General features: G+C 38.5%; 1 protein-coding gene across 5 annotated transcripts in view; it reads left to right on the top strand.

Moving 5' to 3' along the window:
* DOCK8 (dedicator of cytokinesis 8) overlaps positions 1-17,985 on the top strand; it is an 84,167-nt gene extending 66,182 nt beyond the window's left edge. For all 5 annotated transcript variants that reach the window (XM_038124070.1, XM_038124073.1, XM_038124072.1 and 2 more), the window contains 13 exons: positions 1,551-1,703; positions 2,761-2,919; positions 3,683-3,783; positions 4,251-4,443; positions 9,042-9,185; positions 10,041-10,172; positions 11,813-11,947; positions 12,470-12,559; positions 12,994-13,230; positions 13,887-14,030; positions 15,046-15,152; positions 16,005-16,169; positions 16,764-17,985. In XM_038124070.1, coding sequence (XP_037979998.1) covers positions 1,551-1,703; positions 2,761-2,919; positions 3,683-3,783; positions 4,251-4,443; positions 9,042-9,185; positions 10,041-10,172; positions 11,813-11,947; positions 12,470-12,559; positions 12,994-13,230; positions 13,887-14,030; positions 15,046-15,152; positions 16,005-16,169; positions 16,764-16,827 — 1,824 coding nt within the window. In that variant the 3' untranslated portion in view covers positions 16,828-17,985. The remainder of the gene's footprint in view (positions 1-1,550; positions 1,704-2,760; positions 2,920-3,682; positions 3,784-4,250; positions 4,444-9,041; positions 9,186-10,040; positions 10,173-11,812; positions 11,948-12,469; positions 12,560-12,993; positions 13,231-13,886; positions 14,031-15,045; positions 15,153-16,004; positions 16,170-16,763) is intronic.
* Positions 17,986-19,294: the final 1,309 nt, after the last annotated feature.

Genomic DNA, 19,294 nt, shown 5'->3' with positions numbered 1-19,294 from the left:
CCATAAAATCAAATTTGAGTTGTTACTCCGGCAAGGCTAGTTTCCAGTCAGATGGGCAGCACAGAAATCAAAACTCATGAGACATTGAGGGCATCATTTTAGGTTTCTATTTCTAGGATGGGTTTCAAAATTCTAAGCAGATTCTAAGACATTGACGGTTTTCATCTTTGTTCTGCCTGAAAACTAAGCCAAATTCTCATCTCTCTTCCACTTCTGTATCACCGATAAAAAAATTCCAGATCAGAAAAAACATCAACAATAAAGAAAAAAAAAAAAAAAAAACTAACAAAGAAATAAAACCTCACAAACTGCAAAACATGTATGAGGACAGAAATTGACCCAAAGTCTTTTTTTTTAATAATAGAGGTCGTAAGAGGTTGGGTGCTTCATAAGGACTCTAAAACATTTTTAAGATTCATTCTTCTACAAAGAAAAGCAGCTCCACTTAGGAAGAATGCATTAAATGTTTATTTTCCCTAATCTATTCTAAAATACAAATAAGAAACAGGATACTCCTGTCCAGTTAATGCCTGTCTGTTCTCAAATGCAGATTGGGTGACAAAGCCTAATAACAGGGTAGATACCTGAATAGTTATGAAACTAATAATTATGTTTTCATTTTACTTTATCTTTAAAAGCTAACTTCCAATTACAGTAATGAATTTTGTGAAGCAATTGTTATTCTTATTGAAATAGATCTTGTAGTTAAGCTGACTCTGTTCTGTATTTCATGAAGCAATCAGTCCAATTATTTCTATTACGCTGTAGGCATATAGATGTTATTTTACAAGTAAAAGTGATAAAACCCTCTGCCAGCAGGCTTGTAATATAAATTAGACGCAAAACAGTGAGATAATGGACTGAAGAAGGGCTGAGAACTAGGAAATCGGTCTGCAAATTCGAAGCAGTATCTTGTGTTCACTCAGAGGCCTTTATCAGTCCTGTGTATGCAGATACGGTACTGCTGCATCTGTGCTGTCTCTGCTGAGAGTTTCTTTAGACAGACATCCTGCCCCCTGAGTTTATTGCCTGCTGTGTGCATTGTGAAGACACTGTATAGGAGGGTCTGGTATGAAAGCTTGGCAGTGGAAGTTTTGTCACACACCACAGGGGGAAGAACATATTGGAGGCCTGGGGAAGGGTAGGGCGTTGGTGCAAAGAGCTAAAAATTGCTCCATATACTTAAGGAAGTATTTGCCTGCTTCATCAATCATTATGTATTCCGAAAGTAGCAAATCTCCATGCTTCTTCTTTGCAATATTTGATGTTTTCAAAAACTCCTGGAGCAATCATACTCTGAGTTTATTCTGTCTCTTTCTCTTTTTTCCAAAACACAAACCCTTCTTTTCAAATCCTTCTTTCTCATAGAAAATCTTAAATATGGAACCTACAGCATCACAGGAATCAGAAATCTGAATAAAAATAAGAATAAAATGTAGTTTTTGAAAACTTTGGACTTTTTGTGAACCCTCTGACTTTTGTGCACTAAGATAATTATGTCTTAATGGCTATAAATAACAGTAATAAATGTTTTCTTCTCTTTCCCTTAGTTTGGAGACTTGCTGTTTGAAGAGGAGGTTGAACAGTGTGCTGACCTGTGTCAAAGAGTTCTCCATCACTGCAGCAGCAGCATAGATATTACACGGACTCAAGCCTGTGCCACTCTTTATCTCCTCATGAGATACAGCTTCAGCTCTACCAGTGTAAGATTTTGAGAGCAGCAATGTATTTTCTGCCATCTTTTTTTGTGACCAATTGAAACAAAGACTGAATTTGCAACAGCAAGTGGAATGCATCTGCAGTCACCTGGTCTGCTGTTTCACACATTTGAGCCAAGAAAAGTGCTAGAAGTGCAGGGGGAAAGTAGCTTTAATTATTGTTAACTGCTTTGATTCAGGAAACATGACTCAATATTGTCCTGCAATATCTGTAAATGCATCTTCAATCAGAGCAGCGTTAGGCCTCTGACAGCAAAGACTGTATAATGCATAGGCAATACCCTTTACGTTGTCTTTTTTCTTTCATTCCTGTGTCAGAACAACTCGGTCTAGTTCTATTCTAATGCAATTGCAACCTTTGAATACTCCTGTACTCTTGTACTAATAGGAATTCTTCAACAGCTCTTGCTCTTAGGACTAGGCTCTGATTTTTACCACACATGTGGAGCAAAATACATATATTATGCCTGCAGATTAGTGATATTCTAGCACAAAAGCATATGTCTTAGTATTTTGGATAGCATCTGATCTTGCACAGAATTTCCTTCACTAGTTATTACTTTAAAAGCCCTGGATATGTAAAACGTGTAAGATCTGCACAAGGAAAATGTACTGCAGGCACACCATGATCATCAGGGTGTAATGCATCACCAATTGAAGCTCCCAGAGGCCTTTTGCCTCCCAGATTTGTTTCCAGAATGTTTTTCCAGTCATTCTTCCTCATCTGTTCCTGTGTGTGGTCTGATCCATACACCCACTGGCCTGTGCAAAGAGGGAAGCAGTGCTTCTGGCTTTCTCCTGTCTCAAGAAAGCATGCATATTTCAAGGAACATTCTAGCACCAAAGTACAGACATGTCAGAATTAGGGATCTTTGGGTAAAACATGATTAGGTTTGATGCACCAGAGGCCAGTTATGTGAGCAGTGAGTCTATTGCACTCAATCTGGACAGAAGAAAGTGAGTTTGCTTCATAGAGGAGGTAGATGTGGGAACTCCAGTGCAGCCATCATTCTTTCATGCTTTTCTTTCTTTCTTCTGGAAGAATTTTTCAAGAGTGAAGATGCAGGTGACCATGTCGCTAGCTTCTTTGGTTGGAAAATCACCTGAGTTTAATGAGGAATTCCTTCGGCGATCCTTGCGAACCATCCTGGCCTATGCAGAGGAAGATACAGACATGCAGGCAACGCCATTTCCCATTCAGGTTAAATCTTTTATGGCGTCTGTGGCTTTTATCAGGAGCTTTCACATAGGAGCATGCTAGAAGCAAGTTCTAGGTCTTGGTCTTCCAAGCAATGAAAATAAGGATGAAGAGATTATTGCATGAGTTTATGTCTAGCACAACAATAAGGGGGGAAGAAGTGGATATTATTCCATAAAATAAACTCTAAAGAATTTCCCCTGAAATGGCATTACAGGAGAATCATCTCTTGGTTTGGAGTACAGCTTTCTCCCAGACCCCAGCAGGAGCTATGCCCTCTAAGAGTTTGCCAAAATGGAATTTGATTCATTATGTTTTCAGACAAGTACCACCTGGGAAACTTCTCTCTCTTTGCCAACTTGTAAAATGTCAGCGGCAATAACGAAAAACATATCAGACAACTGTCAAACACTTTGTTAAAATTCTTAGAGTAACTCAGGTTGTGCTGAAGACTTACAAAAACATCTGGTTTCAGATGTAAGATCAACTAAAACTGAACTCCATTAGCACATTTGACTTTTTTCATTCAGAAATAAATAGATCAAAGGATTTCAGCCCACTGTGATTAATTAAAATATGTGTGTGTAAGATTTGCTATATGAGCAGCCTTTGCTGCATTACATAGAGCTGAAGAAAACATCCTGACATTTCCTTGGGTAAAAGAGGCTTAAGGAGAGTAACATCAACTGGTGCAGATGCTGTTGTTTTTCCAGAAGGAAAAAATAAACACCTGAGATTGAGCACATTGATCTTTGCATTGCTTCAGGTAGAGGAGCTACTGTGTAATCTGAACGGCATCCTGTCAGATACAGTGAAAATGAAGGAATTTCAGGAAGATCCAGAGATGCTGATGGACCTCATGTACAGGTGAATCCATTTAGAATTGCTACTGAGAAGATTCTGCAGTGATGTGAGCTGAACTATGCATTTTAGGGACATAGCTGTGACAAACTCTCTATCTGTTCTGTTTGTGCACATTTCCTTTTTAGCAGAGCTGGTCTTAAACAGGGTGCCCAGGCTGCAGTAGTGGGCACATTGCAGTGCAGCCTCTGGGAGGTGAACATAGATTTGGGCAAGGATAAGAGTCAGGAATATTGAAGAGTCTTGGATGCAGCAGTTTTAATTTCCTCATAGCCCTCTATCTCCTGCCCAGCACTGCCTAACCTTTTTTCCTTTCTTTTTTTTTTTTTTTTTTTTTTGCCTTCTGTTTAACGAATCATACAGAATAAAGACAGAGATGTCTTCTTCCATTCAACCCAAAGGAAGAATCATAAGGCTATTTTTGTTAGTTTAGAAGTGATCATTCACACCTCCTTTCTGGCCTGTGTTTTCAGAATTGCAAAAGGGTACCAGACATCACCAGACTTGAGGCTGACTTGGCTGCAGAACATGGCAGAGAAGCACACCAAGAGGAAGTGCTACACAGAAGCAGCCATGTGCCTGGTCCATGCTGCAGCACTGGTGTCAGAGTACCTGAGCATGCTTGAGGATCGGAACTACCTCCCCGTGGGCAGTGTCAGTTTTCAGGTAAAAGGCTTTGACAGCACAAGGCAGCTCTGGTGTGTGTGTTTGTTCTTGTGCTAAGCAAAGCAGAGGTGCATGTATGGGGCGGATGTTACAATGGCAGTCTCCAGCTTCTATTTCCAACAGTTTGATACTGCAATCTCTCATTTGCTAAGTAGAACCCCTCTACTATCACATGCTTTTTTCTAGGGCTATTACTTATCAACTGTGACAGATGCATTTTTCAAACTTCTTTCTCATAATCTAGATAATTGGAGCTGCTCAGCTCTGTCAGGCGTGTTCTCCAATCCTTTGACTGCCCTCAAGTTACTAACCAAACCCTTTTGACTGGTGAATAACACAATCACTGCAGTCAATCCAGTATATCCAAGTCAAGTAAAAATGTCCCATAAGTTCTTTCAGCATGAGCTGTAGTTCTCACATTATCTCTCTGAAGAGTTCACTGTTTCTTTTGGCATTGTTGAGCTCCTTACTCAATAATAAATTGATCTTTTCCAGACAGTTTTCTTGGGTTTAGTTTTTCACCATACTTTTCTACATCACATAGATGAAAGCATAAGTCTTTGTGGTTAAAGTTAAACTTTTTAAAATGCAGATATATATCCACTTAGTTTATCAGATTATGCAGTTTTAGATACCCTTACCTGAACTGACTTCATATGCAAATTCAATTATTTTAGTGCTTCTTTTCTCCACATTATTAAAAATAAAAGTGGCCAAACCCTTAATTTATTCCCATGTGTTGATAATTTCTCTTATATCATTATTCCCTGAAACCAGGGAATTGTTTGTTGCAATAATTAAAGTAAATTATAAATAATTCCAACTAATTAGTGGAAATATTTTGTAGGATCACCTTATATGTTACATAGACATCCACTGTTTGGACATTATTGCCTTTATTGGATTGTAATTCCCTTCTTTAGAAAGTATCAGGCTTGTGTAGTCTGGTGTTGATTCAGTCTAACTACAATACTTTTAAGGTTTTCTTTAGTAATTTTGTATCAGTATTTCCACCATTTTGTCCTGGTGCAATCTGATAAACCATTTTGTCCTGGTGCAATCTGATAAACCTATCATCATCTGCTCATCTGGTACAACTTAAAGAAGTAGATGATCCCCAAAGCATATTTCGTCTTCTGGAACTTCCTCGGTTTTCTAAAACAAATGGCACTTCAGGATTCACTTCTTGAATACTCCTTTGCTTAGCTTTTTTGATCTGTTGCAGAGCACATTTTATTGTCCAAGTGAGTTTGAATTACCTAGCTAATAGTAATACTTGGTGCATTCATCATCCCTTGATAAAACCACACCACCTGGGGTTTTCCCCTTCAAAATACTAAATGTGAACATGATTGAGCCACTTGGCATTTTGCACTGAATTTAGTCTGTTGGGCATTAGTATTTTCAGTACCACCTCAGCAATTAGGTGATGGACAAGTGTTCTTTATTTTCTTTAGAATCAAGGTAGCTGTATGATAGCCCTTTTTAATGGCTAAACTTCTGGCCATAGATTTATTCTTTGGCCATTTTGCATCCCTTATCAGTTTTGTATATCTTCAAACTTCTAACTTCCATGCACGCTTCTATTTACCCTTCTTTTCTTTCTACTTGTTAAATACTATCATCATTTGGATATAAGTGAAATTTGCATTTCCTCCCCAATTTCATCCTGCTCCCAGGCTGCCTTGAGTGCTTGTAAGCTACACACTTGACCCTAATTGCAATTCCTCCCTCCATTGCTCCTAGATTATGCAGGTTGCTATAAATGGATATGTTTTCATTTATGTTAGAGAATTGAAGTCTATTGTGCAAGGCAGTTGGCAAGCAAAAACCTAGGAGTTTAGAAGCAGCAAATCAATTTCTCTCATCAAAATGCTTGTGTAAATACATGTTTTCCAAAGGCACAGTTGCCCCATAGGAGAGAGGTAATAAAATGCCCTAATGAGAACCCAATTACATAACTCTTTATCTGACAGCACAATTTTGAATTTCAGTTTACCCAATAACAATAATTAACTATAATAACCCTTTGCAATTTTATATAGGCTTTCAAGAAAAGGTTTCCCATTCTTTACAAACAGGTTTATATTTTTTAGCAGCTGTGGAGATCTCATTCAGATGACTTTTTTAAAAGAGGGAAACACTATGCAGACTGGCTCAGCTTTAAGTGTGGTTACAGGCCTCACTCACTGACTCTTTCTGTGATCATTTCTTCATTTGGCTCAGATATGAGATCAGCTAATAGTGGTGATATGCATTTAGATATGGAATTGAGGGTGATTATAATGTGAATTAAAATATTATTCTTCATGAGTAGAAGTATTATCTCCTTTATACAGATGAGTAAAATGAGTCAGCAAAGGATCAAATCAGTTCTGATTTTGATCTTCTGCAGTGAGTCTGTTAGCATCCAGAAAACTGACTGTCAGTAGAGTAATACTTTTCCTTATATTGTACCAGACAGAATACTTCCCTCTATGCAATCAAAACTATCTCTCAAAATCAAAGTGAGGTCACTTTCAGTGGAATTCCATTTGAGCTTAATTCATGTTTACTCTAAATCTCCTTCACAAGCGATAAAGCAGAATTAGTGAGAGTATGAAGTGCATAGGGACTGACTTTAAACCCACTTTGTATTAACACAGACAAGTACCTAGTATGTGTGTCTACCTGCTGAGGTACACAGCTCAGCAGCAGCCTAATTTGCCTGGGGTGTTTGGGCATCTAGGTTACAGGCTACCCTGGCCTTTTTTAACCTGGTGATAAGGGCTGGGGATCAGAGGGATTTTTGAGTTCACAGAAGTACTTATTTTCCTCAATGAAAACTAGGCTTGTGACATTCAGTATAATTGCTGATAAAATACATTGTGATTTATGTATTGCCTTTATTGTACAAGGGTTATGTAAAATTTTTCAATATGAAAGGTAGATCAAGGCTTAAGTTGGGTGAGGCATGACCACTTCGCAGAAGATCATGCAAGCCCCAGGAGTATGTCATGCAGGCTCTCTCCTCCTAGAGTACATGGACTGTAAACATGGAAATGCATTCCTGACATTAGTTATTAGAGGCTTAAGGTGGAGAAGGGATAATTGGTGTCTGTGACTTTCTCGTTACTTTTGTATGTAAATCACTTCTCTAGACTCTTCTCTTTGCTACAAAAGGAAAATAAAATATATTAAATTTTTTTAAAAGTCACCAGAGTCACATGAAAACAGGCCTTAATGGCTACTGTTACAGAAAAGGAAAACCTGAAATTAATCTGCATGGATTTTGAGTTTTTGCAGGTATGTGCCAGTGAACCTAAGTCTAGTTGAAGTCACTCTCTTCAATGAGACTGGTTGGTAAATAGTGGTATAGGTGTGCTAAATGTGCTGTGGTTCTTCCTCTGGCCAAAATTCAGATGTATTCTGAACTCCTGTGAATGCTGTTCTGAGGCTGTGCTCACCCTTCCAGCTGACATGATGTGCAGACTAGGCAGTGTGATGGCAGCATGGCTGGAGTAAATTTCACCCATGGAGAAATAAACACATCCATAAAATCCAGGGGGGAAAGCCCAATGCTGCTAGTGGTCTGTGGTGCCAATTCTTTATCTGAAATCTGATCAATAGTAACAGCCCTCAATGTCTCTGCTATTTTATAAAGATGCCTTTAAGGACTCAGCTAGCTAGCCAGCTGGCATCCATCCTGCACTCAGACAGATTGTCATTGCCAGTTTCTGCTGAAGTGAGACACTGTGACATTAATTTAACTCCTTTTAATTAATAGAAAATCAAAGCTTAGCCTTTCTGCTGCTGCTGAAAGTTACATATGCCAGTCCCATACTATATGCACATGTATTTTGCCATTATTTTGTATGTATTTCTATATATTATAAAATTTTTAATGTTGATGCCACCCAGTGTTATATATTCAAAGAAGTCCTGAATAACTGCAGACATGTTATTTCATGCTCTAGAATCTCAAGAGAGTGATTTTGTCTTGTTTTATTTAAATGCACAGTGAGATCCATAACATTAAGAAGAAACTGAGTAGATCCTGCAGATTTGAAGTGTAGTATGGCAGAAGATGAACCAAGAAGAAGCAATCAATTATTGTGGTTTTTATAGTGATATTGTCTGTGTCCTACTTCTCCTCTGCTTGGAAAAGGTGGATAAAAATGTGAAAGTTCAATTTATTCAAGCAGATGGCCGAAGGTCTGGAGTGCTGTTTGGAATTTCCCACTCCTAAGTGCCAGCACTAGCAAGGGAACACTGCCTATGACTCTAGTAATATTGGAGATTGAGCTCCCTGCAAGCTCCATGCAAATCCAGCCACCAGAGAAGAGCTAGTTTGTCACCTACAGGAGTCTGCATTTTAAACCTGAGGCTAGAAAGAAAATTTGTGATTCTTACAGCGAAACTCCTAATCTGCCATCCATGGAGATTCATGATGTTACTTTCACTTCTAAAAAAGGATGTAACTATGTGTCCCCTGGTTGCACCTGAAAAAACTCATTCCTCTTCCCATCATGTAAATATATTGAAACAATTTTTTCCCTCAATCTTTGTGAGGTACTGTTGATTTAGGGTTTTTATTTGTGTGCTCTGATGTATTTTAGAACATTTCATCCAATGTGCTGGAGGAATCTGCTGTTTCAGATGATGTTTTGTCTCCAGATGAAGATGGCATATGTTCTGGGAGGTATTTCTCAGAAAGTGGACTGGTAGGGCTGCTGGAACAAGCAGCAGAGCTCTTCAGCACGGTGAGTGAGGACCAGAATCACCAGGAGGGAATGGATAGTAGGCTACCTAAGCCAGATCCACAGCTTCCTTTCCTGCACATGAGGAAACAATATAGTACTCCTAAACCAGGCATCACAGACCTGCCACAGTCCAAATAACAAGAGGACACATTTTTGGCTGTCCAAGTACTGCCTCGGTCAGATTGATTAACCTAGGCTTTTTCAGCCTAGCTCGGCCACATACCCACCTTTACTGTGCAGACCACAGACAACATCAACAGAAAGTGGTTGTCTCAGGCAGGAACCAAGACTTTCAGTTGGTATTATCATGGGATAGTACATTTAAGAAAAAGATCTTGCATAAAGTATATCTTTTAGGAGGCATGTCAGAGTTATTCCTATACTTTTACAAAGCATACATATGAGGAGCCTCATAATCTACACCTACTATGTAAGGACTTGTGACTTAGCATCTCTAAAGATATCACTTGGGTCCCTTTGTCCAGACACAGCTCTGGTTGCCCTGAACCATACATGACAAACAAATCCATTTCCTGCAGCTAATCTGTATTTCTAGTTCTTGTAGCCCTGAGGCAGAAACCAGGGCTTTACAGAGGAGTTTGGCTCAAGAGCTGAACAGATCAGAGATCCAAATTACATCCAGCTCATTGTTTGCTGTTCAGAATGGCCCATTTACTATTACTATTTTCAGAACACCAAAACAAGGAACATAGCAGATTACCAGATGTATCCCATAAATCCCCTTTTTAGCCAAGCCATTGATGGAGATACAGCTTCTTTTCAGAGTGCATGAAGACTCACTTAGTTTCTTCCTCTTTTTTTTTTTCCTTTTTTTTTTTTTTTTTTAATTCAAAGGGAGGTTTGTATGAAACTGTAAATGAAGTGTACAAAATTGTCATCCCCATACTGGAAGCACATCGAGACTTCAGGAAGCTTACCTTGACACACAGCAAGCTACAGAAGGCCTTTGACAGCATTATTAATAAGGTACTTTTGAGGCAAGGCACTGCTAGCAAGACGCATTGCTGGGTTGCACTATTTGTTTGAGAGTTCTGTAAATAAAACTGTTCATGTGTGTACTGGGTTTGTGTGACCAGGCTTTGATAGTGGAGGGGGAGGGCTTAAAGCATGATGGCAATGAGAAGCTGCTAGAAATTTTACCCACGTCCAACTGAGCCAATGCCAGCTGCTAGCCAAGGCTGGCCAAGGCTGAGCCCATCAGTGACAGTAGCAGCACCTCTGGGATAATATATCTTGAAAGGGAAAAAAGTTACTGGCCAGATGTAATTTTGCTCAGAGGAGAGACAAGTGGAAAATATGTGAGAGCAACAGATCTGCAGACACAAAGATCACTGAAGGAGGGGCAGGAGGTGCTACAGATGCCAGAGAGAGATTCCCGTGTAGCCCATGGTGCAGACCATGGTGAGAGAGCTGTGGCCCTGCAGCCCACGGAGATCCACAGGGCAGCAGAGATCCACCTGCAGCCCATGTAGTGCTCCAAACCAGAGCAGGTAGATGCCTGAAAGAAGGCAGTGACCTCATGTGAAGCTCACATTTGAGCAGGGAGGGACCACAGGCTGGAGCAGGAGAAGGACTCCTCAGGGAGAAACAACATGTGATGAACTGACCATACCCCCCAGTTTCCCATCTCCCTGCGCCTCTGGGAGAGAAGATGTAGAGCCTAGGAGAAAGGGGGAAAGGTGTTTTTAAAATTTGTTTTACTTCTTGTTATCCTGTTCTGAGTTTGATTGGTAATAAATTCAATTAGTTTTCCCAAGTCAACTGTGTTTTGCCCATGATGGTAACTAATTTGTGATCGCTCCCTATCCTTATGTCAACTCATGAACCATTCATGATCTCTTTCCTGTCCAGTTGCAGGGAGGGATAATACAGTGGCTCTGGTGCATTCCTGGCATCCTGTCATGATCAACCTCCACCCCTCCCACAAAGAATTTGAAATAATTCCATTTCGTTTTTTTCAAATAAAAGCTTCCATCTGCTTGGAATACACCTGCATCGCCTACAGTGTAAAAAGGCTCTTCATACAAAAAAAGCAGAAATTAATATAAAATGGTTTTAGCTGAACATGTCTGTGTCCACCTGGCCACATCTGTTTAACAAAAATAACTTTATTGTCAATTCACTAGTGTTTTCAGTTATAAAACAGAAGAGTGTTTATATTTATAAAACATATTTCATAAATATGAAAAGCCATCTAAATTCTCAGCATTCATACTGTCCCTTCTCTTTCTTCAGAAGAACCTTATTGCTGAGCCTACTCAGTTTCAAATTAGTATAAATTGTCATTGCAAATTTGCAAAATTATAATTTTATTATATGTATTCAAAGGAATTAAAAATTAATAAAGTATTTTGTTCTGTGCAACCTCCTTCTTGATCAGCTTAAATTTTAAATTAGATTGCAGTCAAACGTTCCCTTAGTTATATGCTTCCTCTCCTGTGCTTCTAATGCGTCAGCACTGATGATATATAGAAGTGGCTTTGAAATGGTGAAAATGTAGGACAAGTGGATGCTCTTATAAATCAGCTGGGAGAAAAAAAAGGCTTCCAAATACTACAATGTCCACATAAAGCAGCTGTAAATTTCCTCTTCTTTTTATCAATTAGGGTCAGAAACGAATGTTTGGAACTTACTTTCGTGTTGGTTTCTATGGATCGAAATTTGGGGACTTGGATGAACAAGAATTTGTTTATAAGGAGCCTGCAATTACAAAACTCCCTGAGATTTCTCACAGATTAGAGGTAAAGAAAAACATTATGTTAACAGGATCTCAAATGGTATATTATACTTTTCAATTAACCCACACAGTCCTAATATTATCATTGCTATATAAAAAATGAGTAACAAACTGATTTGTACCATAGATTATTTCCTTAGTGCATATCCTTTCCACAGTATCCCTTTTTAAAGCATAATTACATAAGTGATCCATTCTTTTGAGGCTATGTCTCTTACAAGCAGGCCTGTAAAACATTGAGTGGTTTTGAGCATACCAGATATTTGCTGATGTTTAGATATTTACCAGATGTTTTCAGCTTTTTTTATAGAATTGCTATGTTCCCTTCTGATTGTTTAACCTCAAAACCTGTGATTGTCTGAGCAACTCACAGGGATCTTTGTCAGAAGATGCCTTACCTTGGCCAGCTCTGGTTTGTGGAGCAGTATACTGACTGTACAAAGCCCAGAAATCATCTTTGTCTCTCCTTTCTCCTAGAATTGCATTAAGAACTAAAATTTTGGAATAATTTCTGTCTCCTTTCTAGGGATTTTATGGCCAGTGTTTTGGGGAGGATGCTGTAGAAGTGATTAAGGACTCTGCTCCTGTAGACAAAAGAAAGCTGGATCCCAATAAGGTAGGGAAAGTATACTACTTGAGAGGGTTGAGTGCTTTGTCACACAAGAGAAATGGGAAGAGAAGGTCCCCTTTGCAACTTTTATGCTCAAACATTAAGGCATTAAAAGCAACCACCCAACTTTCTATCTCTGTGCCCAGGGGCACAGGGATACCAGGGGATATTAAAGCCTCAGTGACAGGTTTAGCATGGTAGCCTGTCACAGAGTATGGAAATTAAAAGTTCTGATCTCTGGTGCCTGCCCTGGTTCTGATCCCCAGGGTTAAGCTGTGCCTTCCTAGATGCAAGTTTTGTTAGCTCTGAATAAGAAAATGACCCCTGAAGCTCTTTGCTTTTCCAGACCATCCTTAGGAAATGTGTACTACAGAATGCAACATTGCTTTTACATTCCTTGGGTTGTAAAGTACTGTAATGGTTCTTCCCTCTTCTCTAAGGCATACATACAAATTACTTTTGTGGAGCCCTATTTTGATGAGTATGAGATGAAGGACAGAGTTACCTACTTTGAAAAGAACTTCAACATCTGTCGGTTCATGTACACTACGCCTTTCACTATGGATGGGCGTCCCAGAGGAGAACTTAGTGAGCAGTACAAGAGGAACACCATCCTAACCACAATGCATGCTTTCCCCTACATCAAAACTAGAATCAATGTCATCCAAAGAGAAGAGGTAATTGGGTTTTGAAGACAGATCTAATTTCTCAAGGACTGAGGGAGTCTCTGGGTGGGAAGATTTCTAAATTTATGCTTGGCAGAAAAAAAAAGAATGCTGAATTTCTCAGACATTGCTCTTGTAAACATGACTATCACAGAAGGGACAGACAAGGGAAGATAGAGATATACTATGGAGAAGAGATGATAGCCAATGTACATTTTTCTTTTGACCTCCTAGCTCTAATGCTGTGCAGGAGGATAAGTGGAGCTCTGTTTGTAGCTATACTTCTAGCTAATAAAGCAGAAGTAGGATGGGAGTACAGTCAGAGAACTAGATTGGACTTAGAGCTGGTTTAGAGACAGGGAAGTTTTGTACTGTAGAAAGTACAACACCATTTCAGGCCTGAAGTAACTTGGAATAAGAATGAATTTATGCAAACAGAAGGTCTGATTCACACCCTATTTCTTCAAATTATAAGACGTCTAAGAGTTTTGGATCAGCTGCACTGTCTACCAAGATGACCGTCTACCAAGTTAGATTGAACAGTGTTCCTGGGTTTCACAACCACTGCTTTTGATACAGGAGAATGATAATGATATTGTTGTATTTAGGATAGGTCAGCTGCATGCATGATTCAGGTAATGAACCATCTTTTCTTGCCTTTCCCTTAGTTTATTTTAACACCAATTGAAGTTGCTATTGAAGATATGCGTAAAAAAACACAGGAACTAACTGCAGCCACCAACCAAGAACCGCCAGATGCCAAAATGCTCCAGATGGTTTTGCAGGGCTCAGTTGGAGCCACTGTAAATCAGGTAAGGGATCCAAATAAGCCAGATGAAGTGCACTTTTCTCACTGTGCATTCTTTTTTGCACTCCTTGCACTGGAAGAAGTACATCTAGTCAGACACATTTAGTCACTGTATGTATTTAAGCTTCATCCCTTGATATTTAGTCACTGTATAGTGTTCATTAACTATGCTTTTGGTGAACATGTTCATGGCAAGTGCTGTTCTGGCTGTAGGTGCAGAAACTCACAGAAGTCTTGTGAATGAATCCAAGTATTTTTCATTTCCGACATGCCAGCCACCTCAGCCATTTTGATCATTACAGATTTATCCTTGGGGAATGGGAATAATAATAACAATTTTCCTGTGGGACAACCACAAACTCGGTCTTATGGAAATTAAGTCAACATATGAAGTCAAGACCTGAGTGCCCCAAAGTAAAGCTGAGATACAATAAGTATAACATAAATATACACACTAAAAAAAGCCCAGGCAATTAAAAAAAATTAAAATGGAATGCTGAAGCCATAGCTGAGCAAAAACTTGGTGTTATGCACAATTTCACAGAGTTTGGAGGTTTTTTTTCTGAAAGCCTAAATACTCTCCATTTCCAACCAATGCATCTATTATGAAATAATGTATTGTTGTAAGCTTTGCAAAGAGTGATCTTTTTCAGCTCTGGGCTTATTGCCTGAAGGTCTTGTAATACACACAGAGGAGCTGTGCTTCTCTAATATAGCCAAGTTTGTCACTAGAGCTGTCTCAGCTCCTCTCTGCTGAGCAGAATTTGTTCCCTTTGTTGTGGAACTGGAGGAGGAATAATAACAGGAGATGATAAGACATGATTGGCAAAAATTCTGCTTGCCAAAGGAAATATTATGGGGGAAAGGAAGCTGAAATCCATCCTATTATGGTAACTGTGCATAGTTTTATTTTCTTTCATAATTGCACTCATGAAATAACAAACAGCTTTAAACAAATGTGTGTTCTGTTTTCAGTCTGAGCAGGTGGGTTTGACATTTTCCTGTGTTATTTCCATAAGGGACCACTAGAGGTAGCGCAAGTGTTCCTGGCTGAAATTCCAGCAGACCCCAAACTTTATCGACATCACAACAAGCTGAGGTTGTGCTTCAAAGAGTTTATAATGAGGTCAGTGAAAGAAAATTGAAATGCTCAATTGCATTAATACATTCAATAGCTGCAATGCTACAGCGATAATATGACTGAATAATTACCTGTGAAAGTTAGCATCATGAATCCTGGCATCTCACACCTTGACCACTTGGACCACACTTGTTATTTCTGCTTCACATGAATGCTTAGGTAGGCATTGCACTCTTAAAGGGAAGAAATGTTAACACTCTAAATTAATAATGTTTGAACTAAGATTTTCCATTTGTTTTATCTTTTGACATCTTATAGAAATCAAACATTTCAGACTATTGCCATGATTTGATTTTTAATAAAATTACATTCTTACTTAGAAAGCTGTTCATAAGAAAACTGCATCTGTCAAGCAGACACAGTTGTAGTGGCAGACACATGTACTTTGCTTTAGATACGTTTGTAAATCTCAATAAGAATATTCACATATGAATATTCTCATCTCCTTAGTCCAGACTATCCTCCTTGCTGAATGATAAGTTTGAGTTAAATAAAAACAAGTCTTATGCAGAAGATACACCTTCTAAGTATGGCTATTGCAAATTTATCTGTTTATAGAGTAAGTAAGCAGTTAGCTCTGTATTCTGCAGTCATTAAATTTGCTTTTTATTAGTTCACTCATGCTTTCCTAATTTCTTAAAAATATAATCTCAATTTATGGACTTGGACAAAACAGAACTTTCTTATTAGTTCATTATCACTTTAGTCTTGGCCAGAGAAATTCCTAGACTAAAGGAACTGGAGTCTTGTCCATTTAAATTACCTAACACAAAATGAGGGAGTTTAACAGAAGTAGATTATATGTATAATGTATTTTTTTTCTTTCCTTTTGTCTAGGTGTGGTGAAGCAGTGGAGAAAAACAAGCACCTTATTACTGCTGATCAGCGGGAGTATCATCAGGAGCTCAAAAGAAACTACATAAAACTGAAGGAGAACCTTCGACCCATGATTGAGAGGAAGATCCCAGAGCTATATAAGCCTGTAGTGAAAGTCCACATAAGGTATAGTTAGGGCCGGTTATCTGTTGTGGCTATACAAAAATATGCCATTTTTTGCAAGGAAGAAATGGAGTTTTACTGGCAGCTAAAGCCATGCTGGAATATACACTGCCAATTCTATTACTGATTAAAGAAATCTGCTGACTTCCACTGGAAATCATTGTAGTATTAGTTGCATTTGTCAAGCTCTGCATTGCAGGGGTAGAGGATTTATCTAATTTCAAAGCATTGCTAGATAAGACTTCCCTCTCACCCTAACAAACTTACTGGAAATATCTTGTGATTTTTCAACCTTTGAAGCCAGAAGGGTGATAGAACAAGTATGGCACCATGTGGTGTTAGGCAGCATGAAGTCATCCTTTCACTACAGAAAACATAATCCTTTTTAGTCACATGACTGACAAAAAGAGTCTAATGTCCTTTGATTATGACTATATGCTTCTTCACAAAGCCACTGTCCAGTTTGGGGTGGGAGAAGAAGAAATGACAACTCTGACAACACACAATATGTTTCAGCTGAGCTCCTTTTCACAAGACGGGTATTTCTCTGATTGTTTTTCATTTGCCAACTCTATTTATGAATCTGTTTTGTTGCAGGGAATCTTTTCGTAACCACAGTTTTAGGAAATACGATGCCCAGACTTCTTCCCAAAGTACCTAAGAACTGGCTGCTTTGGCCAAGGAAGAGCGTCATGCTGCAAGACAGAAGTGATGGAGTATTTGTTCCACATCTATGAAATCTGAAATCTCTCACAAGACAGCATGTGCGCTTTCTGGACAGCATGCAAAAAAGCATTTACACTTGATCACTGAATAAAAACTAGGGGATAAATCCTAATCAAGCACGTATCACAAGGGCTTGGAAAGGAAGGGGATGCTTTTTAGATACTTTTGTATATATTGCACAATAATGGCCTAATGCAGAGGAGTGGACCTTAGAGTGGTCAGTCGCCATGTCATGAAGCCAGTCATGACTAGGTAACAGACATAGAACTTTGTGTGGTTTGATTGAGGTGAATCCAAATAACATGTCTGAGGAATAACAACAAATTATATGTGTTTATAGTCCTTTTCCAAGACAGCATTTATCCGTGTGCTTTTGGCAATGAAGCACATTCCGCAAGTTAATCACATGCCTAAATTTTGTCTTAATGAGGAGGGACATGGTTACCTGCTCAGTGTTTGCTGAGCTGGCACTCTAGGGAAGGATAATTTCCTCAGTCAGTTTCTGAACAGATTCTTTGTCATGGCCCTTAACTGCAGGGAGTTCTGCACAAGTTTTCTCAACCAAAGCATGAAAATCAAGAAGTAGTAATAGATAGTTCTTATAGATCTTCTAAATTTTTTCCTAAGTATAGGGACATGCAGTACAGTGACTTGACATACAGTTAGTAATCTGTGACATATTTAGCAGAGCTAACAAGTAATAGTTTAAAAAGAAGATGCTAAGCTATGAGTGGTTCTTTATTACATAAAGCTCTTATGTAGATAACCTTATCCAAAATTAACTACAGAAGCTCACAATGGGGATTTCCTGCAAATCATTTGACTCAGGCTTTACTGCAGCTTAAGAGAAATTAGCATATCATTTATAATACCTAGTGCTTGGTATTTTTTTAGTCCTAAGCAAATATCTTACTAAGTGATCTTTACACCACTTCTCTGAATTATGGAAATGTTATTACAATTTTGCAGATGAGGATGCAAAGAGAGAAGATTGGAACTCATTTAGGACTTTTGGAACTTCTTTAGTGAGGCAGTGGAAGAGCTACAATTTTTATTGTGACTATGCTTGCCACATAATGTATGTGAAACAAAGATCCATGAAAGCATCCCAAATATTACTTCCACTCCTGCACCCCCTCTTTGTTTTGGAAATTATACTTTAATGCCGATTAAAGTAACCAATTCCATTTGCCCAAGCACAGAATTTAATGTGGTGGGCAATTCAAAGAAATGGTCAATTTTTTTCATTTATGCTTCATTTTAGAAAATTACAGTGAACTTTCTCAGAGCTGATGCCATACGTTTCAAAAGGCAAGGCCTCTTTAATCCAAAAGTGTAAGGCAGATTGAGGCTGTTGCTTTTAGTGGAAACATTTCTATTTTTTATGGTCACCTGCAGCCTTGCCATTTGATAATATGTAAAACACTTAATTGACATTTGTATCATATTTTGAATGTGCTTTGTAGAAGATTTGCACAGATGATCAAACAAGATGAGATGTGGAAATAGGTGAAATAAACCCTGTAGATACTCAGCACTTGGTGTGTAAGAAAATAATTTCTGTCCTCATTCACAGTATTGTTACACAAAATAATCAGGAATAAGAACTCCCTGACTTTGAAGTAAGCATATCCAAAGTACTTAAGCAAATGGTATAAAAAGCTCAAAGCAAAAGATGCCTCTATGTCAGAGTGGCTTCTTTATATTCAAGTTGCTTTGAAACAGTTCTAGACTGAAAAATTACAGAAGTTTTGAAGCTATGAGAACTCTGCCTATCAGAACCTAGCCCCTTCTCTATTGTTTTTAAGTTCCAGTTGAGGAGAAAGGTCAGAATATTGTCATCTATCAAACCCACAATTCAACATCACTGTTTACAAGATATTTATCCTTTACTGCCTAACTAACAGAAATTTTAGGTAAATAAAACCCCTAACAGGTGTACAATATCCTGGATAGAAGTAATGAAGTGGTTCCTTGAACTGAAATAATACTCAGGATAATATGAATACTGATGGACTCTTCACTCCCATTTTACCAGTTGAGCACCTCGCAATCAGATGGCCAGTCTTGCCCTCAGTTTGCATTTCATGTTGTCCCTTCTGCAAATGGAACATGGCTTGAACATTTCTTTCAAGAGCTGAAATATGTGAAACAAATTTTCTATCTTATGATATTCATTTTGCAATAAAGCGACTGTTACACAGCATAATTAGAAGTGCCTTTGTGTTGCATCTTATCTCTTATCTATTGAGGTATCTTTTACCTCAATAGAACACAGCTGAAAAGAAAATTTCAGTAGGAAGAACATTTTCTTGTAGAAGCATCATTTAGCAAAAATATACATTGATTTGGGCAGAGGATGAGTTGGTCTGTCTTTAGGATAAAATGTGGCTATTGCAGGG

This window comes from Motacilla alba, chromosome Z, assembly GCF_015832195.1.
Source record: "Motacilla alba alba isolate MOTALB_02 chromosome Z, Motacilla_alba_V1.0_pri, whole genome shotgun sequence".
Lineage (NCBI taxonomy): Eukaryota > Metazoa > Chordata > Aves > Passeriformes > Motacillidae > Motacilla > Motacilla alba.
This window is presented reverse-complemented; position numbering and strand designations above follow the sequence as displayed.